This window comes from Mixophyes fleayi, chromosome 1 (genome assembly GCF_038048845.1).
Source record: "Mixophyes fleayi isolate aMixFle1 chromosome 1, aMixFle1.hap1, whole genome shotgun sequence".
In the NCBI taxonomy this organism is placed as follows: domain Eukaryota; kingdom Metazoa; phylum Chordata; class Amphibia; order Anura; family Limnodynastidae; genus Mixophyes; species Mixophyes fleayi.
The window spans coordinates 339,333,369-339,348,606 of NC_134402.1; the positions used below are offsets into that span (position 1 = coordinate 339,333,369).

General features: G+C 41.6%; 1 protein-coding gene across 1 annotated transcript in view; it reads right to left on the reverse strand.

The window, feature by feature from the left end:
• Window positions 1-15,238, reverse strand: part of LOC142108711 (somatomedin-B and thrombospondin type-1 domain-containing protein-like) — a 44,050-nt gene that overhangs the window by 14,861 nt on the left and 13,951 nt on the right. The window contains exons 2-3 of the mRNA XM_075192550.1: window positions 4,899-5,081; window positions 4,699-4,789 (exon numbers count right to left, since the gene is read on the reverse strand). Coding sequence (XP_075048651.1) covers window positions 4,699-4,789; window positions 4,899-5,081 — 274 coding nt within the window. The remainder of the gene's footprint in view (window positions 1-4,698; window positions 4,790-4,898; window positions 5,082-15,238) is intronic.

Genomic DNA, 15,238 nt, shown 5'->3' on the forward strand with positions numbered 1-15,238 from the left:
AGCGGGTCTCCAAGACTTCCTTTTCATCCCTGGTTAAGGAAGATGCTTAAAAAATATACTACTGATGGTACCTGGTGTTACAAGCCGCGGCACCACTACAGGCCGCCGAGCCTCGCTTCCTGGTGCCTCTGGCATCCCGGCCGTCACCATGATGACTGGGATGTCACTTCAGCCCTCTACGGCCAGGTTGCCTAGGCAGCAACCGGGATGCTTCCCCTGCCGCTGTGCCTGGCCAGCTGTCTAACAGGCGGGCACGCACGTATAGGGGTATGAAGTCAGCACACTGATTAGGGAGGGGGCTCGCTGGCACTCTGCTGCTATTGGTTTCCCTCACTACTTAAGGCAGTGAGGACTGAGTCTCACTGCCAGTTATAGCTTCCTGCGTAGCTAGACTCCCTGTTCTGTGTTCTTTATTGACTTCCTGTGTATAACCCCTGGCTTGCTTCTGGACCTTGTTAGATTGCCCGTGACCCTGACCTTAGCCTGTTCTCTGGATATGTTTACCTTCTGCCGGCCCCCGATCCTTGCCTGGACTTCACCCTGCTGTCTGCTATTGCCCTCTGACCTCGGCCTGTTTACTGGACTCCATTACTACCTCCTATCTGGCCCTCGCCAGCGCTGCGGCGACATCATAAACTTGTACTACTCTGAGTTCAAGTCCTGGGGGTATCTGAATACCTGTGAGCGCATCTAGCTCTATGGGAAAGGTGGCTGCTATAGGTGAAGACCTCTTCTGCCTGTTCTACAAGTTCATGGTATTCCCTGTCAGCCATAACACCTGGTTCCTACCTGTCTGAAAACAATCTATGGGTCCACTTCCGACCGGTGTTGAAGGGGCTGTGGGGAACAGAGGTCCTTTCTTCACATCTGGTGGTATTGCACAAAGATCGCTTCGTTTTGGGATGATGTTGCCACTCTGATCAGTGATGGCATTACAGTCCAAGTTTCCAAATGCCTATGCTCTTGGGCTCCACTATAGAGGTCCTAGACAAGTACTCAGAGAAACTTTGCATTCAGACCCTTAATGGGGCCAGATGCCAGGTTGTGAAACATTGGAAAAATCCAGACCCTCCCTCTAGACAGCACCTTAAAATCTGGTATTTGGCGTCCATGGTAAAAATAGCAACAGATTTGAACAGCAAATCCAATAAATTTCCCCAAATCTGGTGTGATTGGTTTATTTACAATAGCACCACCAACCAACCAAGTCCAGAATGTGTCAGCCCTCTTCCTATGAACGACAAAGGGTGGACTAAACTCTGTATATTGTCCTGTCTTGATTATCTACCAATCACCAGGGGTCCTAGGCTAAGTCTCCACCTACACCCCCCTTCTCTCTTATCTTCTCCTTATCTACTATACACACCGGCACACCCTTGCATACCTCATCAGTGTTCTTAACAAATTCTCTACAGCAAAATGTGTCTATCTTCATCAACATATGGTTGTCCCAAATGGACTGGTTTAATTTGCCTGTTTGTATCAATGATAACTGCTTATGTCTTTCCCTTATCCTATGTACAAGTCTGATATGTGGAACAGTATCAAATGATTTTGCTAAACCCTTTATATATATAATCATATGCACTACCAAGATCCAGTTTGCAACAAAACTCCTCATATTATTTTTTTCATAACCATGTCCTTTATGAAACCAGGCTGACACTGCGTTATCAAATTATTTTCTACAATATACTTCTGAATAGCATCGCTCAGAATCCCTTTAAATTCTTTATCCAGGCTGAAGTCAGACTCACAAGTCGATAATTTCCTTGTTCAGACTTTGTACCATTTTCAAATATCGGTTTCACATCTGCTTTCTGCCAATATTGTTATTGATTCATAGATATAATAAATAATTGTCGATAACTGAACTTAGTTCCATTTGCACACATGGTGGATACCATTTGGGCCAGGTGCTTTTAATATTATTTAGACTAGAGTTGTGCAAACTGTGAGACAGGATCTAAAGTGAGGGATTCCCTGATTATCATATGCAAATAATTTTATAAAGAACAACATCTTGTAGGCGTACAAGAACAATGGGGATAATACGGACACTTGAAGCCCCAGCAAAAAAAGAAAGGTTGATGGTTTGGAAAAATTCCACTTTCCCCTGTGTTGGGCATGTATTATTGGACATGGGTATGTATTATTGGACATGGGTTATCATCACACAACATATTGATTTATTTCTGTAGCACATGTTCACCTGGCGATTTTTATGTTTATTAACTAATCCAAGTATCTACACATACATATTCCTAAATTGTGTTAAATTATGTTATGGGTGTATTCCCCTGTAATAAAAAGTCCTTCTCAGTGGTTCATTACTAACAACAATATGTTTTTAAAAGTAGACTTACCTGTAAAACAGACACGGGAGCTGTGTTAAACTGTATTGTTCCTATAGTTAGTGTGGCTGGTTAAGAACACCCCCCCACCCCATGTCCCCAGGAAAAGGTGGAAGTTCCAGCCAGCAAAGAAGTACAAAGGAGTTCAGCCTGGGTACTAAGGAGAGCAAACCCTAGAGAAGGTCCCGGGAAGTATTTTTAGGCGGGATTTGTAGATTAAATCTCCCGTCTTGGACTTAATGGCATGAGGGTTGGAGAGGAGGCGGAGTTATCCTCCCTTGACAGCTCGTGGACAGGGGGGATGAACACTCTTCCCATGCCATTAGCAACAATGTTAAAGGTGTGAAACCCCTCCAGGCTGATTCATGTGCCAGCTGCATGAATCATCCTAGATTGGTTTAATGGAACAAGAAACTGGATTACCTCCTGCCAGGTTGTGTGTCCAATACTGTATAAAAAGTATTGTATTGTCCATGTTAAAGTGTATTCCATCTGTTCCTCTGAATGATAACCAATACCGCTAACTGGTGTGTAAAGGTCCCTTTAGGAGCAATAAACCACCACTACTGCATTCAAGATTCTGCCTGGTGCCTATTGAGTGCAGTAATCCTGTGACAAACAGATATGAGCTAACACTCTAATCAGGTCCCCAACCTGTCCTGTGTCAATGCTCCGCCCACTATCCAACAATCCTGATCCAAAGTGAGTGAAAAGGAGGAACCAGCCAGTCACCAGCAAAGAGGTGCTGCAGTAACTAAACCAACTGCGTTTATATGTATTAAACTCCCTATAAAATTAACTTACGGGCAAAACTTAGCAATTGAACAGGATTGTTCAAACAATAAATTTTGGACTGGCTGCCTGAACCAAGGAAATGAAGTGGTCCTAAATTAGTCTTTCTTTCTGTGTTTTTAATATGTGATAGAGGGTTCCTCTATTCTTGGCATTTGCTGTTATATTTCCTTCTGCCTGTTAGGTTTCCCTTATTAATAGGTTATCCTTGGCAGGTAGATGAAAGGATTAGCAGAGTGTGCACTCTGATCTCTACTGTGACTGCATCACGGTTAGCTCATTAACATGGCTCACCATAACAAAGTAGAACAGCAGAGCTAACCTCTCACATTTCACAAGTGCTTTTTTTATGCTGTTCTCAATAAATCATCATCAGTACACGCAGTATTGAGATCTACTGTAATATCTATCTATCTATCTCATATCTATCTATCTAATAGCTATCTATATATCTATCTCAAATCTATCTATCTATCTAATAGCTATCTATATATCTATCTCAAATCTATCTATCTATCTCATATCTATCTATCTATCTATCTATCTAATATCTATCTATCTATCTCATATCTATCTATCTATCTATCTATCTATCTCATATCTATCTATCTATCTATCTCATATCTATCTATCTATCTATCTCATATCTATCTATCTATCTATCTATCTATATCATATCTATCTATCTATCTATCTATCTAATATCTATCTAATATCTATCTATCTATCTCATATCTATCTATCTATCTATCTCATATCTATCTATCTATCTATCTCATATCTATCTATCTATCTATCTATCTATCTCATATCTATCTATCTATATCATATCTATCTCATATCTATCTATCTATCTATCTATCTATCTCATTTGTATCTATCTCATATCTATCTATCTATCTCATATCTATCTATCTATCTCATATCTATCTATCTATCTCATATCTATCTATCTATCTATCTATCTATCTATCTATCTATCTATCTATCTCAGATCTATCTATCTCATTTGTATCTATCTCATATCTATCTATCTCATATCTATCTATCTCATTTGTATCTATCTCATATCTATCTATCTCTCTCATATCTATCTATCTATCTATCTATCTATCTATCTATCTATCTATCTATCTATCTAATATCTATTTATCTATCTCATATCTATCCATCTTCATTCAGTAAGGGCTTACACAATTAGTTACCTCTATGTAATAAATATGGCATAAGAGCCGTAATTTAAAATTTTACTGCCTTGGGCAAGAAGCCCCTCCCCCCCAACCTGCCCTAGATTTTAACCAAATTAACCTAAAATATTCATAAACTGCGCCCCCTTCAGCGTTGCACCCTGGGCAGCCACGCCTCTTGCACTGCCCTAGTTATAACCCTGTATGGTATCAAAGGCAAGCACCTGATCAATATGCCATTCTGTATACAGCAAGGAAACAGACTGCACCACTTCTAAAATATGACATTGCTCACTGCAGTGTACAGTAGTTTAAGCAAAATATCTCTTACGTATGGTGAGCTTCATATAAATATGGATTTTTACCTTGGGGTCCTTACAGCTGTTCTGGTGTGGGGTCTTCTCCAAGGGTCCCTGGAATACCTTTTAAAAGAGTCCGGTAAAATCTTGGCAATTTCTGAGAAAATAAATGATAAATTAGTGAGTTCCTAAGGGTTATTTAGTGCAGGAGTATTAATTACAAACTGTCTATGTTCCAAGCTGCAAAAAGAGATATATGTTGTAACCTTTGGAAGTATAACACGTGGGGTCATCTGCATAGCAGCCACGGCGCTGTCTGAGGTCTGGGCAGGGGTTTCCTCCACCCTTAGGTGGCACTATAACTTGCCGTGCCCGTTCTCTGCTTCCGACTCCACAACCTGAGCTGCACTCACTCCACACACCCCACGGGCCAACGACACAGTGCGAGACTGCAGGAGAGAGAAAAGATGGATGTCACCATATTGGACAGATTATGAAGCTCCACGGGACAAAACTAGTCCACAAAATATAAGTAAAGCAAAAAACATTATATAACACCTTTTGGTAAAGCAATTTATACACCTCTGCAAAGCCTGGGATTATGTAGCACAGGACTTTTCAGCTGACGGCATGTGTTCCAGTTGTAGCCCTTCACTGATTTTTAGGCCACCAGCTTACCTAAGCGGCATGGAATCCAATCCACAAATATATATTTGACACACAGCCAATATGCAACATGTTTAACTTAATGTTTGGGAAAACATTTATATATAGAGTTCTATTTACTAATTCTGCCTAGTGAACTATGGGGTATATTTAACAAATTGTGATGGTGCACTAACGTGCACTTAACATAGAATCCATGCCCCGATGTGTCCCCCGCATATTTATTAAAGATGCATCGCAGCAGATATCGTGGATATCTGCTGCTTTGCATTCTGCTTTGTTTTGGGGAGTAGTCACCATTCAATAGTATGGTGACTGCTCCCTCTTGCAATCTAACAAGTTCCGAAAAATAGATTTTTTCGGGAACTTGTCTTGATAATGAAGCTGGCGTACATTATCACATGATCCCTCCCTGTCAGTCACACTCTCTCTCTGCAAACTATAATTGCCGATGCAGAACAGAGATGTTTGTGCGCATGCCCGAGGGTTTCACTCGGCGCATGCGCACTGGAGTAAGAACAGGACCCCCGTTGACCACATACTGCTTCGGGATGAAGAGGCAGTGGTAAGTATGATTTCTACTTCACAGGAACAGCAGTTTTTCGGAAATTTTGTAATGGACTAAATAAATCATAGCTAGAATCTGATTGGTTGCTATAGGCAACATCTCCACTTTTTCAAACACGCAGTTTAGTAAATATACCCCACAGTGTAGTATTACAGAGCCACAAATGGATAACAACATAAATATAATGTATGAATGTTCGTGTGATAGCATACATCTGAACGGTGCCTGTCTATGGAGACTCAGTTACACCTTGTCACTGAAATCCCTCCTTTTTACACTATTATTCCACCCATCATCATCATCATTTATTTATATAGCGCCACTGATTCCGCAGCGCTATACAGAGAACTCATTCATGAGTCCCTGCCCCATTGGAGCTTACAGTCTAAATTCCCTAATATACACACACACACAGACTAGGGTCAATTTTGATAGCAGCCAATTAACCTAATAGTATGTTTTTGGAGTGTGGGAGGAAACCCACGCAAACACAGGAAGAACATACAAACTCTTCACAGATAAGGCCATGGTCGGGAATTGAACTCATGTCCCCAGCGCCGTGAGGCAGAAGTGCTAACCACTTAGCCACCGTGCTGCCCTGGGAAAATACTCATATTATACATGGCATGGTGGATTGGTGGTTGGTGCTTCCATAGTGACCATTCACAATTGTTATATATGATAACCGCAAAGCATGTCCTCTGCATTTCAAAGCCCTGTTATTCCAAGATAGAGAACTAAATGGTACAACTAGTTTTAGAACGTATAAAAAAAACATCCTAATAATCTCAATAAATGTATGTGAGCAAGGAAAAATATTGGACTAAATTCTATATGTCCATTGCTGTGAGATTTCTTGCAATTTTCTACTATTCAAGGTTGTCTGAATTTTAAGGTAAACACGTTATTTGTGTGCTCGGCCACCTTCTAAGGCGTACATTTTTTCCTCTGTTGAGACATGAGGTCAGGCTGGCAGTGGCTGTGTGGTGGCAGTACAGATGGGAGGCGGCAGGATGTTATGCTTGCACTCCATGTTTCTGTATCAGATCCGGCTGGACACTTTCTCACACGGGTCCTGTCTGCATATTTACATATGCTTCAGCGCGTCCCTTGGCTGTTTACTTTGGCCTGAAACCAGCACCTCACTGCAACATACACAACTTTCTATTGTACATAAGATGGTCTGGTAACACAGCAGTGCCTCCCAGCAGAGGTGGTACCAAATGGCAGCAGAATATACATTTAGCCCTATTTAGTGTTATTTTCATTTTCAAAAAGGAAACAAGAATATACCTTAAACATAAAATCCCATTTGCTTTCCCTTGGTGCCAAATGCCTTAAAAACTGCAGTAGGAATCTTTTCTCACTGAGGGCTTGCCCACTCCTGTGATAATATTACACGTTCAACGACTGTTAAAGCCTAGTAAATGAACCTTAACAAGGATCATCCAATAAATAGTGAAATTCTAGGTATATAAAAACTACCTGGTAACTATTGCAGCTTCCTTGATCATGGACATTTATGAGAAAACTGGAAGGCACAGCAACCCAGTCTTATTAGGGTTAGGGTATTATATAATAAGTGATATTATCATTTTGTTGCTGTCCCTTTATGCATGGTTTATAAATATATATGCAGGTTTAGGATTCTTTATCCAGGATGTTTGGGAGTTCTGGGCAAGAGGTTTTCTCCCATAATTTGGAGGACCATGTCTAAGATCTGCTTAAAAACACATTTAAAAGTTATCTTTCCCATGCTGTAATCTGCATTCTCCTCCTCGTTACCTTACTAGCAACTCTCCTCCAGTTACTGTAACAGGATGCGCTCAGTGGTCTGTGTGTATGACATTTTCCCCTTAGATCTCTGGATATTGGGTCCCTGTACATAAGATCCAATACATATATAACATACAAATCTACATCTATTGACAGCGGAAACAAGAAAAAAAAAGTCCTTGATGTGAAATCATCTGTGTAAACAAATTAAGTTTTATTATACTGCCTTTTACAGCAGATATAACTTTGACAGCCATTTGATAGATATTCTCTACCCGAAGAAACTTTAGTAGTTTATTATAGAGTGTCAGTGACCACTAAAACCTATTATTTATTATTTCATTCTGTGCATCATTGTGTGCTGTTTATGTATAAACAGATAACGTATGTATGCATTACCCGGTATTGTTTTATTACTGTTTGGTCCCAATTGTAAAGCGCTACGGAATCTGCTGGCCCTATATAAATAAATGTAGATGATGATAATAACACTCCACTGTATAAGTGAATTATGTCTGAAAATGTACAGTAGCTCAAGGTCTGAGCTGTTGTGAGCTCCTCATATACCTTTAATCCAATAATAAAAATAATTAGAAAAAAATGAATGTTGAATAAGTCGTGAGGACACTGGCTGGATAAGCATTACTGTGATGCCCCTGATGAATGGGCACAAAGTATCCTTTGCCATGTGATGACACTATGCCAGGACACGAGAAAGTTTGGGCGAAGCTGTTCTCGCCCTCATTAGGAGATATGAAACAAACACAGCACGTACAGACAATAACCAGTGTGACACTGACCATCACTGACTGGAGATGTGTCACAAAATAGAATTATTCAATAATGTAAAAAAAACTGCAATCGGGAAGATTCAACCACAAAGTGGCATCTTTGGAGCACAGTTAAGATGCTGATGCTGTGAGTCAATACAAAAGGACCATCATATGGGTGTCTATTGACTGTGAATTTTCAGTTTTTCAATATGTTGTGCTATAGTGACTATTGTTCAAGAACATGGCTCTGAGAAATGCACCTAAACAGATTACAGGCAACTGCCCACCACAGATAACTGAGCAAACATATAAAGTCTCAGGGGTAGATTTACCAAACCTTATAAACATCACCATCATCATCACCATTAATGTATATAGCGCCACTGATTCCGCAGCGCTGTACAGAGAACTCATTCACATCAGTCCCTGCCCCAGCTTACAGTCTAAATTCCCTAACATACACACAGACAGTGGCGGGCTGGCCCGGGGGGCAGGGGGGCATCGGCCCCCCGGGCCGCTTGGTCAGGCCGCTATTAGGGCTGCAAAATACAATTCTTTCCCCCACGGCCGCATCTGATGACATCAGAAGCGGCCGCGTCAGCGCACAGGCGGCCGCATCACACGACAGGGGATGCGGCCGCGTCATCAATGACGCGGCCGCATCCCTTTTTATGAGATGCGGCCGCCTGTGTGCCCCCCGGCCACGCCTCTCCCAGCCCGCGTCTGCACACAGACAACAGGAAAGGGTGAGTTGTTGCCCTTAGCAACCAATAAGATTCTGGATATCATTTATCTAATACACTGATGAGCAACAGGTGGCCCTCCGAGACTTTATCTGCAGCCCGCAGCTTCTTCCTAGTTTGTCAGATTTCTTTGTTATAGATTGTAACACTTGTTTAAAATGCCTGCTGATATGTTATTACAGATAGGTGCCTCTTTATTTTAAAACAAGTATTGTTTTAATTTATTACTTAGATTAAGAGTAATGTGAGGCCCATTTGAAGGTTAGAGGGCTGCATCATGCGACCCCCAAAGTTTTTCACGTTGCCCATCACTGATCTAAAACATTCTAGAACAGTGATGGGTAGACAAAAATGTATGGTAAAATGCATACATTTCATCAAAGAAAGAGACACCTATCTATAGTAAAATATCAGCAGAAATTTTAACATGCTTGCTTGCTTACTCTCCTGGAATTTCTGGGAGGTTCCAAAACTTCACCCTCCCGGATCCTGGCAGTGGCAGAGCTTAAAGACGAGATTTGTGTCACCAAGACCCGCCCCCACACTATGCAATGCTGTAAATCTTGGCATTAAATAGAAGGTGTTGTCACCACGCTCTCTCCTACACTTGCCACCTGATTGGTTGCTATGGACAACACCTTTACATTTAATTTTTAGAAGGTTTGATAAAACTGTAAAAGCACAGTAATCACGTCTTTTGGAATGATATTTGCTATTGTTTTAATTCCATAATATTTGATATGTAAATGTGCAGGAGGTTATGCCTGGTTTATTGAAGGAGGGATTATGTCTCTGGGATGTGTCCAAGAAAAGTTATGGAAGGTCAAAACTTTTGGACTATTTTTTAACAAACTTTAATTGGCACTTGTTCTGCCACATTAGCATATACACTGTCCTTGTGAATGTCTTCCCAGTTAACCCAGCTTAAATACCCTGTGCGTGAAATGGCAGATTGTCAGCTCTTGGGATCTCAATCTAATTGAAAGACTGTCCATTTCATGCTGCTTGTCTCCGGGATACAGATTCTGATACGCAAGTTCTATTTTCTGTAATTTCATCCTGTTTTTTAAAAAAAACTGTATTGTTATTATTTTTGTATGTCATTTATTATATGTTCCTTTTTTATTATATCCAAATGCTCTGTACCTTTGTATATTAAATCTAAAATTTAATAAGTTTTGTCCTTGATACGCTAATGAATCCATTAGCCTGTTATGAAGAATATCGCTTGACCATGTTAACCCTTTGAATGCTGGTGTGTGAACTATTAATCCATAGGACTAACAAATCTAGTGTGTGCCAGCGTGTACATTTGTGTTACAGAGTTTTGATGTGTTAACCCTTTGATTGCTGGCAAGTGCATTGCTAAACTGTGTGAAACAAGGAGCATAGTGTGTGCCAGTATATTGGGGTTCTATTGCCCTTTTTCAATAGGTGGTAGCAATCCATAGGTGTGTATGGGTTTGAGAGCACTGTTTGGGGGCGATTCAGAAGGAGGGGGGAGGAGGGAGGAAATTTTCAAAGTGTTCCTGCGGGGGGGGGGGGGGGGGGGGCGCGTACGCGGATTTTGGCGGGGGGAGCGCCGATTTTGACAAAGTGCCTAGGGCGCCATGGATCCTAGCACCGGCCCTGGATTCAGCAAATCTATAGCCTTTGCGGAAGGTGAGTAATAGACTGAGTGCTGGAAATGCATGTAACCCCATACAATAACAACCCAAAGTTAGGGATGCTGGGACCCTCCTCTGGAACACTCTCAGCCCTTCTAAAAGCTCTTTAGCCAGGAAGTTTTCCCCGGGCTGTATGTCTATAGGGACTGGTAGGATTTTAAAGAAAAAGTTAGTTATCTCCTTTCATTTTAACATAAACACATACACACACACACAAACACACTTGTTAAAAAATATTAACAGTCTTCTAGACTAAACAAACAAACAAAAAACAAACACATAGAAACGGTGAGACTCTTTTCAATCTGCCTGGTTTAGCTCCAACTACCACAGAGGAACGGAGTCTAATGCAGCAAAGGTTTTCATGGAGGTTTGGTCTTTGCTGCTTCACAACGCAGATTGTGGATCTCCAGATGGGTACCAGGTGAGACTGACAGGAGAATAAGATGTTAAGCAACAAGGGGGTCCAGAATAGGAAGGACAGGATACAAGGATAACTTAAAGGGTAGCAGGTACAGGATACCAGGATTAGCTGAGAAGCATATAGTGCTGAATACCAGGATCTGCTAAATAGGAGTGGATACGGGATACAGAATATGGGGATTAGCTGTGAAGCACATAGCACTGGATTCCAGGATCTGCTAAATAGGAGCAGATACAGGATACAGAATATGGGGATTAGGTGAGAAGCATATAGCGCTGGATTCCAGGATCTGCTAAATAGGAGCAGATACAGGATACAGAATATGGGGATTAGGTGAGAAGCACATAGCGCTGGATAACAGGATCTGCTAAATAGGAGCAGATACAGGATACAGAATATTGGGATTAGCTGTGAAGCACATAGCGCTGGATAACAGGATCTGCTAAATAGGAGCAGATACAGGATACAGAATATTGGGATTAGCTGTGCAGCACATAGCGCTGGATAACAGGATCTGCTAAATAGGAGCAGATACAGGATACAGAATATGGGGATTAGGTGAGAAGCATATAGCGCTGGATAACAGGATCTTCTGAATAGGATACAGGACACCAGGATTCACAAAGGAAACACAGGATTACAGGAGTCAAACAATCCAGCAGCTAGCAGGCTAACCGGACATAGAAGATCTGGCACCATATTGCCAGAACAGGTGCCTTAAATAGTCTGGAGGATGAGGGGGAGTAAAAAGTACTCAGCCAATGACTGAACAAAGAAAACAAAAAAAAATATAAAAGATGGTGGCCGCCATCAGAAGACTGCAATGGAGAGGAGTCCGACGGAGACCAGGTCTGCACACCAGACCCCGGTAAGTCAGTCGGAGGTTTGGCATGTGACACACAGATTACTTACAAACACTACATATCAATGTATCCACAATGAGAATCATCATTGTTCAGATTTTGAAAGCCATACAGAAACAATATCAGGCTGTGCATATACCACATATCATACCTCCCAGCACTAGAGGACTTCAAAATGGGACAGTCGACGAAAGGGGACATGTCTGTGTTATTATGGGGGCATGTCTCTGTCACAATGGGGGCATGGCTAAGCCCTCGGGGGAAGTGCTAAGCCGCCCATAAACCTTCTCCCCTATCCACAAAATGTCTTATCACACCAGTGGCAGGTGTGCGGCACACGTTCACCGCTTCTCTGCTATGCAGAGCAGCAGTGAATGAATTTACCACCCAACATTCTGGCCTAAGTGGGACAAAGCTGCGGGACAGAGCCCATAAATAGGAACTGTCCCGCCTAAGTCGGGACAGTTGATAGATATGCACATGTTAACATGCAGGCCACAAGGGCGGCCAATGGTGGATTGAAGTTACCAATGAAATACTGGAGAATGCAATAAGTGAAGAACATGTCATGTTCCTAATTCAATTATTATGTCAAAGATTAATTTAAAAAACTTTTACTTGTGGTCAAGAGCACTATATAATGCTCACACTGAAATACAGGATTTAATAATGTTTGTGTGCCACTTAAATCTGTACGGCCTCATTAATATGACTTAAAAACTCGATTAAAGTCACACTGGACTTTTCTTAGTTTCACTTTGTGTTGCTAAATGATTCTGTGGCAGCATGAGTGCCTTCATATTGAAGCAACATGGAGCGCACCGGTATGCACAGAGTTACAAAACCCTAACCCTGTCTACACCATGTCCCAAAGGGGGCACTGAGAGGGGGAAGGGTCTGTCCTGTGCTTCCCAGCATGGCCTGTGTATACACTCACCGTGACCTCTGACCCCCTGTCAATGAAACCATCCATGTGAAATAATAGAGATGGGCCCCATTCAGAAGACATGCAAGGGGGGGTGGGGGTTGCCTGGCGCTGGGGGTGGGGCTGGAAGTCTCACACAAAACTACCAGTCTAGTCTCACAGCAAAAGAACTTTATATTTTACAGGTTCACAGCTCTCCTTTATTAAGCTTAAATATTTTCGTGTTTTTATACTAAAATCAAGTAAAAATGTAAGTCAAGGAGGGGGTAAAAGGGACAAAATAAAGTGTGGGAAAAGGGTGAGAGAGTGTCACAATAGAGCAAATACAGTGACATATGTAGGATCCACAGATAAAATTTGTCACATGTTTTTAAATTGCCAAATAATGCCTAATAACAATAACAATCTTCAGTAATGATGCATAAACTAGACATGTGTAATAGGCATAAAAGGGGCCACAAAATGTGTAATGTACTCATGAGAAGCTGGTTAGTTCTCATCTAGATTAAACCAAATGTCTCAGACAAACAATTTGTCCAACCACTATTAATCCAGTTCTTCCACTTGTGCGAAAAACCCTTTTATTTATAATTTGTTCTGCACCGGATGTTGTCTGGGATTTCATAGCTCTCCTCTTATCAGGCCTCATCCATCTAGGCACATATCTGCCCATTTTGAGCGTATCATACACAAAATGACTCTGCGCATGGCTAGAACCTTGGGCATACAACAGTAATCGCAGCCCTGTCCACTCAGTCTTCAAACGCAAAGGGAACTTACTACAGCCTACGATTTCTGGGAGTCAACAGGACAGGGAAGGGGCGTTCGTCCATAGTCAATGTACAGTAAGGTTGTGACAAACTTAAGCGCACGCAGCAGCATCGCAATCAAGCTCTGGGCATTGCAAAACTACTTGTTTTTCTGCCGTATCTCTTGCTCCAGCTACAGGACTAGTCTAAGTCCTGAGTACTAGTGATAACAGTCTCGTATGCAAGGTATAACATATGTCTGCAAACAGGAGCAACTGTAATAATGTATAGTATGTTTAGCAGACATGAACAACATCCTATTAAATGTATTTCATAGTAAAAAATAAATCAGTGGCATCAATTACATATATATTTTTATTTTTTTACTGTGCGTTCTTTTGCGAATTAGTATTCCACATAGGGTTTGGACTTATTGTGCAGTGTCTTGTGTAGTAAAGCCCAGCAGACCTACACCAGAATTCAACAGCGCCCATATTTTGAGATCCGTGTCATGATGAATTTGGGATTGCGCAGAGCACAGTGCACTCAGTATGCATGCCTTGATGAATCACGCCAAACCTGTAATAAAATGGAGTCACTTTGGTTTATTAAGACGGATTCCACAGTGTTAAAATGAATTAACTTTGGTTCTGGCAGTAAGCAGTTTAACTACTTACCATACCTAGGTCTTATTTCCACATATGTGCTTTCAATAACTTCTTTCTTGCACAGTAGTGGTCACACCCATTACATGTCTAACCCCATGTTTACTTGGTGGGTAGTGGTGAATTTCTCCATTACACCTATCTCTGTAGTACTCTTGGATCTGCCACCCGACTGTAGCTCAGTCTCTCTCCCCTAAGGCGTCTGTGGGGGAACAGCAAACAGTTGTCCCTGCACACACAGTTTTAGTACCAGCAAAGTACATGTAGTGCAGAAGCAGCAGGTGTAGCGTAGCAGCAGTGTGCAGTTACTAGTGCTGAAAAGAATCAATTTGATAAAAATAAATGAATTAGGTCTCTATTAATATCTTCCAACTTTACTCTCCAGCACAATTCACTTTGTTACATGTTGCAGTAATTTCCTTTGGCGTTAGAGCTGACACTCACACAGTGTGACTGTCACTTTTCTTTTTACACTACATGTTTGCAGTCACATCAGCCTAATCACACTCCCCAGGTATGGGCTCCACCTGTACACTTGGGGTACGAGTGCAGGTTCGAACTTTCTGGGTGCCTCTCCGAGCAAGCACCATGCTCACACCACTCGGTACATGCGCAGGACAGGTTATCAGCATCCTGTCTGACTGTGCTCTCAGTCTTAGCACTATTGGCAAGCTGCCTACACGTTCCTGAGTGACTGCTTTATAGTATTTATCTGCTCTGATTTAAGACCAGCACCATCTTTTATTTCTCTTGCAGGCTCAGCTGTGTCCAAGCATAAAGCTTATTC